This window comes from Haemorhous mexicanus, chromosome 3 (assembly GCF_027477595.1).
Source record: "Haemorhous mexicanus isolate bHaeMex1 chromosome 3, bHaeMex1.pri, whole genome shotgun sequence".
In the NCBI taxonomy this organism is placed as follows: domain Eukaryota; kingdom Metazoa; phylum Chordata; class Aves; order Passeriformes; family Fringillidae; genus Haemorhous; species Haemorhous mexicanus.
In genome coordinates, this window is record NC_082343.1 from 25041572 (window position 1) to 25059976 (window position 18405).

At 50.9% G+C, this 18405-nt stretch overlaps 1 protein-coding gene across 1 annotated transcript in view; it reads left to right on the forward strand.

The window, feature by feature from the left end:
- The first annotated feature begins 11287 nt into the window (after nucleotides 1-11287).
- Nucleotides 11288-18405, forward strand: part of PKDCC (protein kinase domain containing, cytoplasmic) — a 36388-nt gene continuing 29270 nt past the window's right edge. The window contains exon 1 of the mRNA XM_059841144.1: nucleotides 11288-12359. Coding sequence (XP_059697127.1) covers nucleotides 11691-12359 — 669 coding nt within the window. The 5' untranslated portion in view covers nucleotides 11288-11690. The remainder of the gene's footprint in view (nucleotides 12360-18405) is intronic.

Below are 18405 nucleotides of genomic sequence, written 5' to 3' on the forward strand. Positions count from 1 at the left end.
GACATTTCTCTTAGCCTGCTGGGAAAGTGGGACTTTGACATGTCCAGCCCCGAGCTGGGCTAAAACAGCATCTAAAATCACCTAAACTTTCTTGTTTGTCTCTTGACCTCTTTTTTCAGTCACAGCCAAGTGATTCAATACAAATTCCCTGGAATAAGCGTGCAAGTCAAACCAGGTATTTACATTTGAAGTGGATCGTCATTAAGGTTTCAAGCTGTCAATAGGACCAGCAAAGGAAAATGTTATTATTAGACCCGAATGTCTTTAAGGGAATGTGTGAGAAGAAAGGCTAATATCAGGGGACCAGTAATCTGTTCCTAGCTGGCTTTTAATTCCACTTAGCAAACATGAATGATTTTGAGTGCTGAATGAAGAAGCAGGCTACAGAACCTGCACCAGGCATTTAAACTACAGCTGGCTGGAACACGATTTGCCTGAAGGCAACATTTTTAAGTTCAAAGGTAAACATTTGGCTTTTTATAGAGAAAATTAGTTGTACAACATACTTGATTGAGTATACTGCTACCCAGTCCAACTTTTAATTTAAATATATTAAAAAAATAACCCTTCTTTCACTGACAGTGTGCAGTTTCCTAGAGAGCTGCATAGTTGCTAGTAAACATCGGTCCTCTGGGCCAGTTCTAGAAGACAGAGGTCACAACTTCTATAACTTAATATTTTCCAAGGCACCCTAAAGGTTTCCTATTACCTTCCCATGTAAATTGTTTACAGCCAGCTCCAAAGAGGAGCTCTCCTGCAGGACTTTGACCATGCCTGTAAACTGATAAAAAACCTCCCCCTGGAAAATTCCCCTGGTGAACCTGGTCATAATATTTTATTGTCTTCGATCTTAAGCATATGCACAGGGATCCTTTCTGGCAAAAGCACAGGCAATAAATAATGCTGAGCAAGTAGAGGTCTATACATTGAACTTATTAAGCAGTGATGGTGGCATTTTGTGCCTCTTCTTGCTGTTGGACTAAATGGAGTTTTCTAAGGCTGCTCCAAAGTCAGCACACACTTTCCTGCAAAGCTATCACATAGCATTTGCATGCCATTTTGGACCTTTTAGTATGGCCTGCTTAGGTTTTGTTTCTCATAATTGTGGGGCTTTTTTTGTTTAAGTAAACTTTTTTAAAGTGAGGAAAAGCCTATGCTTTACAATGGGGTATTGAGAACCATGTGTTCCATGGTACAGAAAGATATGTTATGATTCTTATCTTTGTGAGACTGTGAAAAAATAGTTCTTTGTCCTCAAACTCATTAAAAAGTTATTTAATAAAGAACTTGAAACCATTATCAATATTTACAAAAGAAATGCTTGAGAGCTGAGTTATGTGTTTTGAAATTCACAGAAGGCTCAGTGCATTGAAGCAACAATATATGTGATAGGAAGTATAGCTGACATTTTCCAAATATAAAAACCAGATGATGGAAGGTTTAATTTCTGTGAATTGGAGCAGTAGCTGAGAGCCTCATAATCTCTCAGGAATATTTTCAACCCATTGGGGTGCTCAAAGAACATAAAATTCTCAGCATTTCTGTCAAGGCAGTTGAGGTCAGTGTGGTTTTGCTAGATTCAGAGGTGGCTCCAGAATTAACCTAGATTTGAGGATGAAAACAACTTTTAAATTTTGGGGGGGGGGGGGTTTGATGTGGGGGTGTGTTGTTTTTCCCCTGAATAACAGCCTATAATGTGAAGAATCCTCAGAGATCTCTTTAACCCTTGGCCCAGGGGTGCCCAACCCCTATTGGCAGGTCAGTCCCCACCAGCCAAGGCAGCAGGGTGCTCCTGTTCCCATGGCCATGTGCTGAGCCATGCAGCTGTGAGCATCCTCACTCTGCAGCCCATTCAGGGCTAGGCTGGCCAGGCAGGAACCCACTGGGCATCTCCCACCATCTGTGAGTCCCTGCATTAACTGTCCTAAAGTGGATACCAGCAAAATGGGCTTTAAAGGCACCTTCGGTGTTGTTAAACCTGCCCCAGCTGCTAGAAATGCTGTATGTCTGTTTCTTTCATACATATTGAATCAGGGACTGACTAAATGCTTTTATGCAGCAACTGATAAAAAGTGCTGCAGTGCAGAATAATTTCTGTAATGATTTTTAATACTCAGCCCATTATGAGTATTCATGGTGGAGGGAAACTCATCGTGTAGTCTCCTGCCAGAGTACTCCAGTAAGAAATGAGGGACAAGGGATAACTCTGGTCCCTCTGGGATTCAGATATGTAGGTCTCCTGGATTGCAGGACAATCCTAACCATCAGGATAGGAACCAGGACCAAAAATACCAAGCACCAAGTTAGGCAGTAATAAGTACAGCCTCAGGCATCAGGTCTGTACATGTGATCCCTTTTACCCATATACTCACTGTTACTGAAGGCAGGCTTGTGTCTGAGAAATTCCCATCTGGGGTCCAACCACACACACAAATATTCAATTAGTAAAAGCAGTTTTGTGGGATATTCATCCACAAGATGCATGAAAATCCCAAACTGTTTGTGAGGTTGTTTAACATGATGCAATTGGTTTTTATCAATGATGAAGTGTCCATGTGAGAGTACTTCACTGCTCATGCTAACAGGGCTATAGGTTCCCTTAACTATGCCAACAGTTGATTTAAAAATATTCAAGCAAAAGACAGACAAACCCCACATAATTTATTTATCATTTTTAATTACACACCAGGGACTTTAAATTTATACTTTAGCAGGCTTGAAAATGGTCTAATTGGAGTGAAGAGATGGCAAAAGGGTCATGAAGTAGATTCAGTGACCAATATCATATCCAAAGGCAGGAGCCTGACCACTGAGTGCTTTAGTTTCCCCAGAAGTTTCCAACTTGGTCAATATATACTGTCAGGCTGAGCTTTCAGCAGTAGTTGGATGAAATCTAATCCATACATCTGGAAACAGCCTGTGTATCACAGCGAATACGTGCAGGGGGGGCTGCTCTTGTATTTGTGTCCCATGTGTTTGGTTTTATTTGATTTTGTATTTGGGTGGGAAAAGGAAAGAGGAAATTCTCTGACATTTTCACATGCCTTTTTTTTAAGTGACTCTGAGAAACAATTCAAACATCTTGTCTATTCAAAGGAAAGGCTGTAAAGGGACCTGACATCTTTCCTTTTCTCTCACAGAAAGCGCTGTTTTCCCATCTCTAGAAACCACTACTGCAACTATCCTGCCTGCCAGCATCCTTGGAGGCAGATACCAAAGGCACAGGAATAAACAACAGATCTAGGCCTCCCTCTTTGCTGTGTCTTTGGGAACTGGTAGACAGGAAGAAATCATCTTCTGTGTACAAAATACTCTGCTTCTGCTCCTTTCCATTGTTCTGTGATGCTGGAACAACTAAGATTCAGACAACCTCCTTCTGTACCTCTCCAGCCTGACCCTTCAATTTCTGTGCTGATTTCTATCCAAAATTGTTTCAGCCCCCTAAAAAACTACTACTGCTGCAAAGGATTTTATGGCCTGGCAAAATATCTGCATCTGTATCTTCTACAATCATGCATAAAAGCTCACAGCTCCTAAACCTCTTCAATGCTATGTAAACAGATGAATTAAAATAAAAACAGTGCTGGTGATTAATTATGCCTGGATTAACAAAATGCCAGCCTTTGCTTATTGTTCTGGGAGTAAGGAGGAGAGGAACCAGCGCTGCTCTGCTGGAAGAGGCTCGGTCACTGCATACAGTCACTGCAGTCTGCAAAAGAGCAGAGGAGGAGGCTGAGAAACTGCCATTTTCTCCCTGACAGGAGGAATGATCAGAAGGGACGACTGGAAAGGCTTCATGAAGGAAAAAGGGGGTGTGCTGGGAGAAGCAGGCTTGGAGGTGAAGATGGGAAAGACAAGAAGACCTTAAGCAGAGCCTGAAGAGATGAGTGGCAAAGACATCGTGGAGGAAGCCGTACCTCCCCCCACATCAGGGCAGTGAGGCAGGCAGGGGGCAGGCACTTCCAAGGAATGCTAGGGCTCTGCCTCAGTGGTTTGAAGTCACACACTTGAGTTGAAGTCCTTCTTGCTTCAATTCTGCAGCTGCCTGGGGCCACAGGTTGCCCTAGACTCCGGCCTATCCTGATTCCCAGAACAAGATCCCAAAGCTTATCTTTGTATGGAGAAAAGTGATGATGCTAATCATTAAATGTATAAATTTTAAGCCATAAATCCCAAGACTTTTAGTGACCTTCATGTTTGCACACTATGCTTGTGTAGTATCGTAATTCCTGCAAATATTACCATGATGTTGCCTGAACGTTTTGCCTCCCCTAACACTGTGTGAGCCATGGCCACAGAGAATTGTGGCTTAGGAGTCAGAGGCTAAGGAGCACACACAGCACCCATCCCTGGCCTGTAAAATTGCTCCTGTCCAGTGTGATCCTCAGCAGAACCCTGGTTCCAAATGCTGAGTGGTTAGACCAGAGTGTTAGTGGAAGTGAAGAAACACCTAGTGAAGGTGTTTCTTCACTTCTGAGCAGGTCCTCATTTGATGTCAATTCATAGAGCTCCACAAAGGAAGCCCATTCACACTGGGAGCCCACCCCTGCATTAAAGTATTAGGTTATTGTTTATTAGGCTGACCAGATGCTATGTGCATGTGTGTGTGGTTTTCCATTTCAGACTATGAAAAAAAAGAAGTAAAGGTAAGAATCCCAAGAGTGCCTACAAGCCACGGAGAGCTTGGATTGAACTACAAATGTGGGGATAAGGCAAGGCAGTGTGAATCACTGAGAGGGGAGAGCCTTGGGGTGTCTCCTGGGTGCTGCAGGATCAGAGGTCACTTCCCATATGCATGTGAACTTCCCACTTCCCACCTGGGATGTGACACCTTCCAGTTTCCCTTGGGTACAAATCCCCACCTACTCCTCTGGGGTTCCAATGCTGGGGACACAGGGCAGTTCTAATGTAATATAAACCATCAAATGAAAGAGGGGATTTAAAAATAATTTCTTTTGTTGCTGGTACTTCAAAATACTTTACAAGCCATATCAAGAGGATTTTTAAAAATCTTTCTTTATGAGTTGCTTTCTTTTCCAGAATAGTATCCTTGGAAATGACCCACTGGGTAAAAACAAAACAGTACTAAATCCCTGTGAAAACCAGCCGTTTGAATTTCCACAAGTGTCATTACCTTCAAAAGCCTGGGCTGTGTTTGGGTGGCACTGTGGAGACAGAGCAGGTGGGACAGAGCACTGGCAGCACTGAGGTGACAGAAGGAGCCATGGATCCCATTTGTCTGCCCAGCAGGCTAAACGCAGAGCTTGCAGTGTGAGCCCAGCCTGTGCCAGCTCAGGGTGCTACACCTCACATCAGCACAGCTCAGTTAAGACACAGACACACAGAAATCAGTGGGAAGAAGACTACGCAGAGTAAACAACTCTAAACAATTCTCCCAGTTGTCCAGGTAGCTGCTTGTGCCTTTACCCCTCATTTTATGCACCAGATAAGGACACCACTCTGTTCACATAGATATTTGCACCCCAGCTGTGCTGGCAGTTTTGTTTTTCCAGGTGCCAGGCACCACTTAGGAACTTACACCCTCAGACTAAGTGGACTTGAGGTTTGTTACCATGCCATGCTAGTCAGACCGAACACATAATCTTTAAAATGTCTGTGAGAGGTGACCTCCAGAGTTTTTGGCATGTCCTTAGGGAATGATCAGCCATGGAAACTCACAATGTTTTTTTTTAAACAATTACTGGAGGAGCTTGTGGAGATACTACTCAGAGACTGGGAGAGGGGCCACGTGGGAGCTCACTCTTTCCTCCTGACATAACTAGAGGAGTTGAACAGCAACTGAAAAGAGTCAAAAAGTACTTGAGATGCTTGGAAATATCTGCCTGTCCTCTGACTACCTATCCCCAGCTTTGAGAACATGCCCATGTGCCAGAAGGAGCAAGAGAGCTGCTGCAGGTTCTGAAGGCACTTCCCAAGCTGCCCTCATACTTCTGCATTTGGTCCTGCCATTTTATTAAATTCTTCTGGAGTTGCTCCTGACCTAAGCTAAGTACTTTTCTATTGACATCAACTTTTGCCACCTCAGTATTCACCCCCAGGTTATTAATAAAGCATTTAACAATATTGGTCTGAGTCTCACTCTCTAGGGCACCTCATTATTAATCTCTTTCCCTACTAGAATTGGCCATTTATTCCACACCCATTTATAACCAGATTTTAATCCATGACAGGACTTTACCTCTCACTTTGTGGTTACCAAGTTTCCTTAACAGTTTCTTGTATGGGTGTTTATCAAAAGGCTTTTGAATGTCCAAATAAATTATTTTCTCTGGTTGTTCTTTACTCACTATTTTATTAACTCTTAAAAGTGTAAAAGGTCTGACTGGCAAGATTTATTCTTATAGCAGTTATGTTTCTTTTTTTCTTTTGCCTGAGACTTGATATTTCCCTGCAGATTGTAAAATATTTAAAAGAGTGACCCTCTAAATCTAGTGGCTTGAAGCAGCACCAGATGTGTTGTCAATGTTTAATTAAAAAAAAAAAGCGAATGTTATATACTGCTGACTTTCTCAACTACTTCCTTGTAATGAAGTTAAGCTAATAATGTAAAATTTCCATGAGCTTGCCTGTCTGTGTAAATATTTACAAGGTCTTTATCGCTGCAGTACCAGATTTCCACATACATTAACAGAGTTATCCTTATAACACCTCTCTGATACAGGGAAGCTTTAATCCCAACTGCCTGAAGAATCAGGGCACACTGACATCTGGCACATAAAACCCGAACTGCTGTGCTTTGAGAATAACAGGTTAGGAGATAAAACACTTTCTCCCACTTACAGATGCTGTATTCCCGAAAAATGCAAGAACCACCACAATTCACAAATGTAATGAAAAAGGCTCAGTACCCCAGCGTCTCTTCCCAAGCTCTCTAAACTCCAAAGTACATTTTTTTCCCTTTGGAAAAATCCAGAGCACTGCAGGTAAAATCCAAGCTTTTCTTTTTTCACAGGCTATCTGAGCTCGTAGGTTTTTGCTGGCTCTGCTAGTGACCATTTATTTTGGACTCATACCACACATCCAGCATTTCATTATGCATTTTTGCTCCAGCCAGAACTAATACAATTGGCTGCATCTCAGCTTGCTTCAAATATACAAGGGAATGGGTTTCCTCAGAGAAAAGAAAGAACATCAGAAAAAGAGATCCTGTTTAAAGTAAAAAACGCTATAGAGATTGTAAGAAAAATTAAAGAAGGCTAAAAAATGTACATGTGCAAGGGTCCACTGCTGGCCCTGCATCCTTGAGGAAAGAGAGGCTTTCCACCCTGCTCTGAAAGCTGACAAGTCCTTGGCAAAGCAGGAAATGAAGGTGAGGTTGGCCATGGAAGACCCCTCAGCAAAAAGGCATGCAGTCTGTAGACTGTTTTCAAGAGAGTTCTGGCCTTATGTCTGAGGATGGACTTTACAAGACACTCTTCTTCCACATAAGAAGCCAGAATAATAGATGGCCAGGAATTTAAACAGTTATGATGTAATCTAAAATTTAAAACAAAATTAATTCCTTAAGTGTCAAAGAGGAATCATGTGAGCATGGGACAGTTCTGAAAGAACAAGCTTCCCCAGCAGAAACTGAATTATTCCAGCTGCAAGTTTCCACTTGTGCTTTTTTAAGCGAGATCCTGAAGCTACCTATGCTTGAAAATGTGGGACTTCTTTTTTGGGGGCCTGGAGTCAAAATCCCTTGAGACCAACAGTGGGACTCACTTGAAGATGCCTGCTGGTGAGAGTAAAACAGGGATCATGGAGCTCAGCATAGCAAAATTCTTTGACTCCATAGAGAAGTAAAGCCCAAGCAGTTGGGTTGGGAGCAGAAGAGCACAGGAGATTGGGATTTGAGGTGGGTGGGTTTGGACTCAACTCCCAACTGTCTTTCCCATCACCCATTCCTGAAACACAAGCTTTGCCTGCAGGATGGCCATGCCTCCTGCAGCAACAAAATTATTACCCCAAGGAGCAGCCAATGTATTGCCACGATCTTAATCTTATTTAGTGTGGTAGCATGGTTTTAATTTTTCTGTGTTTGATCTCTCAGCTCTAGGAATATTGATAGAAATAGAGGCTGTGAGGATTAAATAAAGAGCAGCTTGTTGCACATGAAAAAATACCCCTCAGTCCTCCCTTTCTCCGCGGTGATTCAGCTTTTCCAACAGCGCTGCCGAGATAAAAGGCTCGCATGTGAGCAGAAGTGTTAGGAAGGGCTGTAATGCTTTCAGAGCAGCCTCTTGAAAAAGGGCCTTGGCTGCGGGAGCAGATCCCGCCTGCTCCCAAACCTCCTCCCGCGGCGGGGAGGCGCTGGGCACGCAGCAAAGGCTGCTGCCCTCTTCTCAGGCCAGCACGGGCTGATGGCCACGGCTCGCTGCTGGCTTCAGGGGAGCTCTGCTGATGCACCCGTGTGGTTCTCCCTGGCCGGCGGACGGAGGAGGCGGATCGCCCCTCCCCGCGCAGCCGGGCCGAGCCCCCGCGGGCCGCCCGCCCCGGCATCACCCCGGCACCGCCGCCCTAATCAGTGGCAGGCCCCGGGCGCGGGGTAATTAGAAACATCGAAGGGGCTTTCTATCTTTTGAAATCTGTCTCTCAACATCAAAGTCCTCCGCGCAAGTCGTCCTCCAGTGGCCGGCTTCCATATCTAAATGAGTGATGTATTTCATGGTATCTGTCGGAAAGGATATAATGAAGAAAACCGGCTTTGAGACCGAGCATGATGTGAAAAACAGGTGACCCGCTGTTGCGGAGCATCTGTTTTGCAGTCCGGTTGTGTTCCTGTAAACTGCGCAAACACGGAGGGTGCGGAAGCCCGGGGATGCTCACGGGAGAGCCCCCGTGTCGCTGCGAACCCTCTTCCTCCCGGCCTGCAAGGAGCGCGGGCACTGCCCTCGCCTCGGGGGATGTGCACCTCCTCCAAACACGGCTGCTGCGGGTACCATGCGAGGTGCACGGCAAAGCAAGATCTCTTTTCTCTCCGCGCTGGCCCTGCCGGCGCCTTCAGCCGCCCCCACGGGGCTGCAGCATCCCAGGGCCACACTCCGCTCTGGCGGCGGGCACGGCCCCTCGGAGAAGCCGGCTCCTCGTTCCATGAGCCCGCGGGCCTCGGTTCACCCCCGGTCTGGCCTGTAACCAAATTCCGCTGAGCTCACACCGCTCGCTCGAAACGATCCCAGGGCCGCCCCCTCGATGGACTTGCACAAGCGCTCCGCCTGAGCGCGGCTATATTCTGACTCTTATCTGTACAATAATAAAAAGTGTTGGCTCGTATCAGCCAAGCCGTAAATCCAGCCGAGCGTGCACGTTTCAAAAGCACGGACAAATCACCGTGATTTCCCCGGAGGACGCGCAGGACGGCGGGCAGCGGGAGGAACACACCGCTGGCCCCTCCGCGCTGGCTCGGCCTGCAGACCTGGGAAAGGGCTGGCCGGAGGGGTAACAATGCACCAAGTCTCTCCAGGAGCCATCTGCCCTGCCAGAGGCCGACGCAGGAAGGGTTCGGCAGCGGGGGAGGTCCGGTGCGTTCAGATCTCCCGCACCTACCGCGGGAAGGCATCCCGAGCGTCCCGTCACCTGTGGGGGCTGGGGGGATCCCGCTCAAAACAGGGAGGGCTGCAGGTGTCACAACATCTTTGGAAATGCATTTCCTGCCGTTATGCACGCCTTTAGTTCGGAAAGAAATCCATAAAAATGGCATGATACCCGTCCTCTACACCGTGAAAATCCCACCTATCGCAGCGAGATGGGCTGCCTCTGGGGGGTAAACGCTGCAACCAATAGGTAACAACAGAAACGATAAAGGAAAGGAAAAAAACTCGACCCCCCAAAAAGAAACAAAAGACTCGAACCCCCAACCAACCAAAAAACCCACCCATCTATAAAAGCTTCCCCCCGAGCCGTAGTCCTCACCCGTGGCGAGGGCAGGTGGCACTGCCCCGGCGGGCGGAGCGAGTACCGCAGGGCAGCGCGCAGCGGGATGCGGCAGCGGCGTGCCCGCGGAGGCTGGGCTGGGCGCCCGGGAGCCTGCTGTCCCTTCGGGGGCAGACAGCCCCCCCTTCCTACAGCTGTTATTTTTATTTTAATTGATGATTACGCTCCCTCCCGTCACTTTTCCGCGGTGGTTGGTGCCAGGCTCGGGAGTCCCGCGGGGATGGGGCGCCGGGTCCGGCAGCAGTCCAAGCCTCTGCCCTCCCCGTGTGCGGGGCCGCGCTCCCGGTGCCTGCGGAGGGCTCTCGGGAAGCGGCGACAGAAAGGCTCCGAGGCTGCTGGAGGGACGGTTGGTGTCCACATCCCCTGCCGAGGCTGCCTCCTCCCGGTCTTGCCGCTGCCTCCGGTCCCCGGGTGCTTTTCCGCGGGTCTGCGCGCCGGCAGCCGACGGGCGGAGTTACCCCGAGCTCCGTTTTTTGTCAGGGCTGGAGGAAAGGCTGACGATCACTGATCGCTAGTTCCCGGGAACTGCGGCTGCTGTTTTGGGGTGTTTTTCCTTTTTTTTTTTTTTTTTTTTTTGGTGTTGTTTTTTTCCTCCTACGGTCTCTCCGATGTGTATTACCGAAATGTCTCGTCCCTTTCCCTTATTGGAAATGATTTCCCACTTCTTTTGTGGTGAACTTTGCCTCGCCTGACTCTTTACGACTTTTCTCTTGTTGATGGTCTCTCCTTTGTGGAAGTTTCGCGGGCTGATTGTATTTGTTAATTAGTTGCTAACAGCATCGTAATGTGGGCTTGATGGATAACCATGTCATTAGCGCTTACCCCTGCAATTCACATTTCCAACGGGGCAGGGGCTACCCCCTGCCGAGCCCGTGATTTGTGGCTGTTCTTTCCCGTGGGTGACACGCAGCCCCATCTCCGCTCCTCTCTCCTCCGCGCTGTGCCGCGGCTGGAGGGGGCGCGACCGCTGCAATTTTCACTCCGAATGACGAACCCACAGCTCCGGGCTGCAGCCGCCTCCTTTCGCTTTATTTTGGTGTAGAAAAGACAGCGAACCCCTCTCCATTGTGTGGCTCTGTGGTGATACGTGGATGCTCGTACAACACATCCCCCCAAACCCCTCGGCTGCCGGAGAGGGGGATATGGGCATCCCGCCCAAACCGCTGTCTGCGCGACTTTCCCCGGGCTGCGCGGCCACGCGTGGGAAGAGCCACAGAGCTCCCTCCCCGCCCGGCGGCAGCGCCTGGGGCCCGCCCTGCCCGGTAGCGCCCGCCGGGGGGGTCCGTCCGCCCGTCCCGCCCCTCTCCGCGCCTTCCCCTCCGGGGGGCTCAACCGAGCCTGGGAGATGTAGTCCCGGCTCCCGGGCTCGCCGGCGGCCGGCGGGGCTGCTGCGGGGGACTACGTTTCCCAGGCCCCCCTGCTGCTCGGCCGGGCCGCGGGAAGGGCCGGGCTGTCAATCAGCGCGCGTCGGCGGGGGCAGCGGGACGGGGATCCCCCCGCCCGCCCCGTGTCCCGCTAATAATAAGTGCTTCAGAGCCTTAAAAGCAGGGAGGCAAGTGTCATGCGGGCGCGTCGTAAGGGGCTGAGCTCCGGCTGAGCGCCCGGGGCCGTTTCGCCGCCGGCATAGCCGGGAGAGGAAAAAAAAAAGGGGGAGAAAAAAAGGAGGAAAAAAAAAAAAAAGCCTCGGAGCTGGTTCCCGGGGAAGGGGCGAGAGGAGAGAAGCCCGAAAGGCTGGACAAGCCGTCAGCGAAGTGGAGATGAGGCGCAGGAAGACTGCGGTGGCGGCCGGCTGCTGCCTCGCCTTCCTCCTGGGCACCCTGCTCAACCTCCTCTTCATCCCCGGCTCCGAGCACCCGCCGCCGCCCCGCGAGGAGCTGCCGCCCCCCTCCCCGCCCGGCGCCCCCCTCTACCCGCCGGAGGAGGAGATCGGCGGCGGCCAGGCCGCTCTGGCGCGGCAGATCCGCGAGCGCTACGAGGAGGTGCTGCGTTACCGGCAGCACCGGGCGGCGGCGGCGGCGGGGCGGCGGCCGCTGCGGCCGCGGGAGCGGCGCCTGATGGACCTGGCGCCGCCGCGCACCTCGGCGGAGCAGCCGCGGCCGCCGGGGCCGCGGGGCCGAGCGGCGGCGGGGCCGTGGGCCGGCGCCTCGGCCGAACTCTCGCTGGAGCCACCGCTGCTGGGCTGCCGCGACATCCGCGATGTCAGCGGCGTGCAGTACCTGGGCTCGGGCTACACCAAGGCGGTCTACAAGGCGGTCCTCAACCGCACGCTGGCCGTGGCCCTGAAGGCGGTGGACTTCGGCGGGCACGACATCGCCCACTGCGTGCGGCAGTTCTCCGCCCTAGGGGACTGCTACCGCCTCGCTGCCTACAAGATCGTCAAGGAGATGATCCTGCTGCAGCGGCTGCGCCACGCCAACGTCCTGCAGGTACGCGGGTCCGGCCACGGAGCCACGCCGGGGCGGGTGGGTCGCGCTGCTTTTCCCGGGCGCTCTTAGTCCCGCCGCGGGCAACCTGTCGGAGCTACCGCCGCCACTCCCGGCGTGCGCGGGGAGCGGGCCGGGACCGTGCCGGGGAGCTCCCGAGAGTTCGCACACACACCCCCGTCCCCGGTTCCGTGGGCAGCCGCTCCCCCTTCGGCAGGCGTGGTGGGGTCGCGGTCGCCGGGGCAGATGTCTCTGTCCCCGGCGCGGCGGTTCCGTACCTCCCGTCCCCATCGCGTGTCCGCGGGAAGGCGCGTCGATGGGCGCTTTCCGCTGGCAGCGGCGGTCTCACCCCCCGGCGACAAGTGAATCGCCCCGGTGGGGCGCGCCGGACCCGAGGCAAGGCCGGGAGCGGTGCGGGATGCAGCGCGTTCCCCCTCCTGCCCGGCATCCCCCCGCGGCAGCCGGCCCTGCGGCTTGCGTTCTGATCCCGTTTCCTCGTAAACAAAATGAATACTGAGGTGAGGAAAGGGGCTAGGGGGAGGTTGAGGAAGGACTCGGAAATCCACAAACACCCTCGAATGCGGGAAATAAAGGCCGGCTTGAATGCAAGCGCCGCTGGCTCCAGTACGCCGGAGAGAAGGCAGCGGTGGGATCACCCCTGGCAGCCTCTGCTGTGACTCCCGGCGAGCTCAGCTGGATCCGCGCAGCCCCGCACACGGGTCAGCCCAGGGGGCTCACCAGGACAGGCCGGGTGGGAGCCCTGCTGGCCGGTGCGCCGGCACCGCGGCACTTGCCAGAAGGGGCTGCATTGTAGGGCTGTTACACATCAGCATGAATCTCAGCGGGTCCATTTGGATGTAAATGCTGGTATGGAAATTCCTATTGCGTTTCGCATAGCATGAGCGTTGCAGTAGAATAAAAAATGAACGTTAGACCAGACGGTCTCACAGTAGGTGCTTTTTGAACTGAATCGGGTAAAGGAGTTTTGTGTTTCTTCTTCAGCAGCTGCAGGAGGAGTACCAGCTCCCCCACGAGAACTTCAGATCCCAGCGATCAAAGCTCTCGAGTTTCATAAACTGTTCAAAGAAAGGCTAGTCATGATTTATCCACAACAAGAAAATAGATTCCTTCCTTCCTTCCGTCCGTCCGTCCGTCCGTCCGTCTTAGCTATAGTGCATAGGGAGAACAATGTCTTGCAAACTTCCAAACCTTGCACTCCTAGGAAGGATATTACTTGTTCCTCTTAAGCTGTGATGAATTCTGTTTGGAAAAGCCATGCTTTAGTGCAGCCATCGTTACTGGTTGCTCTGAGAGGATTTTGTTCCCCCCGCCCCCCAGATTGGTTTTGATTTTTTTTTTTTTTTTTCTCATAGTGTAGGAGAGTTGGCCAGCATGGGTTTTTTAAAGCTGAGTCATTTTGGTAGGCACTAGCATTTCTTTCCCGTTTTACTCGTGTGTAGTGTTCTTCTCTGGAAGGATTAATTTGGAGCCATCCTTCCCATGAAAAGGAAGTGGGGTGTGCTGTCTGTCCCCGCAGGTGCGGGTGGGGGGGGTCCTCTGGCGGCGCTGCCGAAGTTGCCTGGCGCCCCGCTTCCCCCCACAGCAAACCTTGGAGGAGCAGCAGGAATTCTCTTCTCCGGTTCGGGATGATGTGGAGGAGCCACAGTAATTCACTTCTCCGGTCCGGAATGTCAGGTGGACTCCGAAGGGGGGAAGCGCAGGCGAGAAGCACGGTGTCCCATGGCGGGGGGCCGGGGCAGGAGGAGCTGGAGGACGAGCAGGCGCTTCCATCCAGCGCCAGGAGAAACACGCCCAGTCTCCGTGCTGGGAAAATGCTCTCATGGGCAAAAATCCCGCCTGTTAGTTAAGGCTTCATATTTACATGCCACCCCCATAAAAATAGATTACACTTAAGCAGAAACATGTTTTCAGATTCGTTCCGATTTTGTCATAGTGTTTCCTTTCTCCTGCCCTCCTGCTGCATCATCCCCTGCGGCGCTGCCAGGCCCGGAGGAGAGCCCCGCGGGCCCGGACGTGCCCCCTTTGTTGTTTAATGCGCCGCGTTGTGGGGGCGCACGGGGCCAGGGTGCTGCGGCCTGAGTCAGGGTGATAAGGCATTACCTTGAAAGGAGGCGGTAAATATCGACCTGACAGGCGCTATCTGGGCACTGTCGGGACAGCGCTGAGGGCCAGGAGCAAGTCTCCGGTGTCATGCAGGAGTCGTGGAACCGATGTGGAAAATGGGGCACCAGGGAATAACATGAAATATATTGGTTATGCCTCTGTTAAAATTTCACATAGGACAGGATCGGCCAACTTCATGATTTTTAGCTTGTTTTCAGCAAAAGCCGGCCCTTGGCTTAGAATTCACTGTCCAGGGTTTGCTGCTGAGGCAGAGGAATCAGTTCAAAAGCCAGCGTCTCCTCCTTCCCCTGGCTTTTGACAGGCGCTTCAGCTCCCATTGGAGCAGGAGGACCGCACTGGCTACGGACGCCAAAGGCACTGTGCCCCATCTTCTGGGCCAGCGAGGCCCGGGAGCTTCCCTGCCTTTGCTTCTTACCTCTGTTTTGCTCCTTTTCCCCCCACCCCGGCGGTTCCCGGCATACCCAAACACGAGCCGGCTGCTATAAATAGCAGGAAGGACGTGCCACCCTCCTGTCACCGTGCCGGGCCGCGGGAGGGCAGGGCTGGCGGGCAGCCCCGGCTGGGGGAGCCGGCAGCGATGGGGCAGGGCGGCGGCACTCATCGGGCGCTCCTCGGCCGCCGCCCGGGGCTGGAGGCGAAGCGGGGCCGCTGGAGGAGAGCGGGAGCTCTTCCTCCGCCTCCCCACGCTGCGGGCGTGGGCGGGAGCGACCCCGGGGACGCGGCCACGCAGGCGGCCGGCAGCCGCCCTGCCTCAGCTGGAACCCTCCCGGGTATCCCCGGCCCCGGTCCGGGCCTGGTGGCTGTGAGTGCCTTCATGAGTTTCTTTTGCTGAAAATAAAGTTTCGTGTCGGTTCAGTCCTAGGAAAGGGGGTTTTCCTGTAAATCTCTGGCAGCTGACAGCCTGAAGTGTAGTTTGTAAGATAACAGGCTTGTTCTTTACTGTCTCAGCAGTTCTCATTCTGGCCTGTCTCTTGTCAAAATCAACTTTTTTTTTTTTTTTTTTTTTTTAGCCATCCTTTTAAAAAAGGCTTGATTGTTGTACGATATATGATCGAGGGGAAAAGAGCTCTTTCCAGAAAGTACCAGTGCCTTTAGACAACATGCTGACATATCCACCGTGCCCTCCGCCCGGGGAAGGAGCCAGATGTGTCAGCTCTGGCAGATGTGGTGAATCAAGTCTAGCAAAAGAAACACGGAAAATTAGCAAGAGGAAGAGTGGTTTCACGTTAGGCAACTCTGAGGCAAAGGCAGTTTGCCTTCCTGTTTTTATTTCCATGCTCTGCTCCGTCACTTGCACGGAGGGCCGTCACTCCCCCTTGTCCCCGCCGTCTGGGGCTGCCCGAGGCTCCCCAGGGCGGCAGCCGCTGGGAAGGGCAGGTGCAGGCTGCAGTGGAAATATATTTGCTTTGGAGCGGCGGAGAGAGGGGTGGTTCATTAGAGTTGATTTTATAATGAAGGGCAGTGGGGAAGAGGGGGAACTGGGTCACTGATTTGTTGTAGCAGAGGATTTAGCGGCTCGCTAATTGCTTTGCAGTCGCTCTGTCGAAGGCAGTGCCCGATCTCTTCCTTTCACTCCGTGCTGCGCTTTCTTTTCTTGCAGAGTTCAAATGCTGCTGTCTGAATCCTGGCTTTCTGAGCATTTTGGTGGGGGTAATGATTTAGAGTGCTTTAATTCCTCCCTGCCCATATTTGAGGAGGAAAAGAAAATCAAACCATTTGCAGTTAATTTCAAACAACGAGCACAATTGTAGTGACACAAAGGCAATGTTTGATTTACTGTAATAATGTAATTATAGCCCTGGAGTATCAGAATTAAGTGTGGTGCTATTCTTTCTTCATCTTTGCATTGCTGAAGAGAAGGGAGGGAAGATCTGAAACTGCAGACGTTTGGAAAAGTGCAAGTTTATTTCTGTGACGACTATTTATCAGCACTTTCAGTGTGAGTTCACAGTGATTCATTTAAGAAGAAGCTACCACTCTCTTTAAAACCACACACGAAAGCTCAGGGATAAGGGTTGGCTTTGTCTGATGCTGGTGGAAGACACTTAGCTACTAACAGCACCAGTGGTTGCTGGCTGCCCAGACGAGGCCAGTTCATTTGGCTTATTTAGCTTTAGTGTGAAGTTAAAGTGTGTAGTTGAAATACTGAGATGGCATCTGCCCTAGAAAAGTCACCATCCAAATATCAAAGCAGTTTCTATATCAATTGGGTCAGTTAGCTCTATTGTATTTGTAACCGATTTTTTAAAGATGGTTGTGATTTACAGGGAGAATATTTGTCTCTTGCAAAATTAGTTGATTAAAATAGATTGCAAATAATACATCTACTTACTGCTGACAAGTAGACTTAAGATGTGCTAGCCGATCACAATATTTTTAAATACCCATTTTTAAACAGGATTTTCTTTTCTTTACATGTGATAATTAAGAGATTTTTTTACCCTGATGGTTTCCCTATACATATGCATAGCCAACGGGGATAGGGCAGTTTTAATTTCAATGAGAGAATTAAAATAATAAAGCTTTGTATATGGTTTACTTATTCCATGTGGAAGTAGACAATCTTTCCAAGTGTGAAGAGAGTCAATATACAATTAATTTCCAGTGCAAACTTATTTGCACAGGGATTGTATGGAGTCTTGAAGGTCTGATCCTTCACCTTCCCTCTTGCAGGAATCTACAGTTGTTTTCACAGAAGGCAGGGGGGAAGGGGAGATTGTGCTATTGTGGAAGCAGCTACTCAGGGACCTCTTCCCTGTTGCCAGCAGGTGGGCATTGAATGGCTTTTGTGGTGGCAGTGGTGCAGGATTCCCAGCAGCAAGTCTTACCCGAGTCTGGCTGGAGTTTGGGAGTCCTGACCTGAGGAAAGTGCTGCGCTTTCTGATTGCAGCTGGTGGGAGTCTACATGGAGAATTTGTCATTCTTAATTTTTGGATGGGGCAGCAGAGGTTCCCAGTTCTTGGGGATCAGATCTTTCAAAACCAAGTGCCTCATGAGATTTAACCTTTGAGACTGGAGCTGGATGGGCTCTGACTATGCACCCCAGATACAGGACTGCTGCATGCAGGAAAGTCATGTTAGAATGGGAGTGTTTTTCTAAATTACCTCAGTTGAGCTGCTCTTGGGACAGGTTTATTAGAGATGAGTGAGGCCACCACGTGGTGCAAGACCAGGCTGATTGTGGCTGTTTAACTGGTGTTGGGATCACAGGAACCTCAGCTCCCAGACAGATGAGCCTGTCGTACCTTGTCAGTGGCAGGGGAGGTTGGCACCTCTTGCTGGCCACCTCCTTCCTCTGGAAATTGCTGCCACCACCACTGCCTGGGGAGCCGTGATGGAGTGGCTCCTTTACCCCTGTCAATCCATTGCTTGACATTATTGTAGGTGCACCTCGAAGGAGATTAGGTACTTAGCTTTCTTGGGCACTAACCATCTTCGAGATGGTTAGTGGTGGTTGACAGAAGGTGTTGGGGATGGGCATTCCTGTGGTGAGACAAAAAAGCAGGCAGTGCCACCTACTGATGGCTCGGCAGAGACATCTGCTGCTGCTAACAGATGTCCCCACAGCCCCAAGGAGCTCGGGCTGGAGTGGAGAAGGGCAGGGAGAGCAGACAGATGCGGTTTGGCGAGGAAAGAAGAATTACACAAAGTGCTTCTTTATTGTGAGACTGCTTCCCAAAAGGCCCAGATGTTATCCTGCACTTTTAAGAGTGAAGAAAGGATCTGTTAACAAGAACTCCAGAGCTGCTGGAAGCATAGGGCTGATACAATTGCAAACCCACTCTTAACTGTTCCTGTCCCTGAAAGGCAAGCTGCGCATCTTGATGCTGAAGTCACCAAATAGTATTTTTTTTCCCATTGAATTCCTTGGGATGGCAGAGGGTGTTGAACTTGCAAAGCTGCT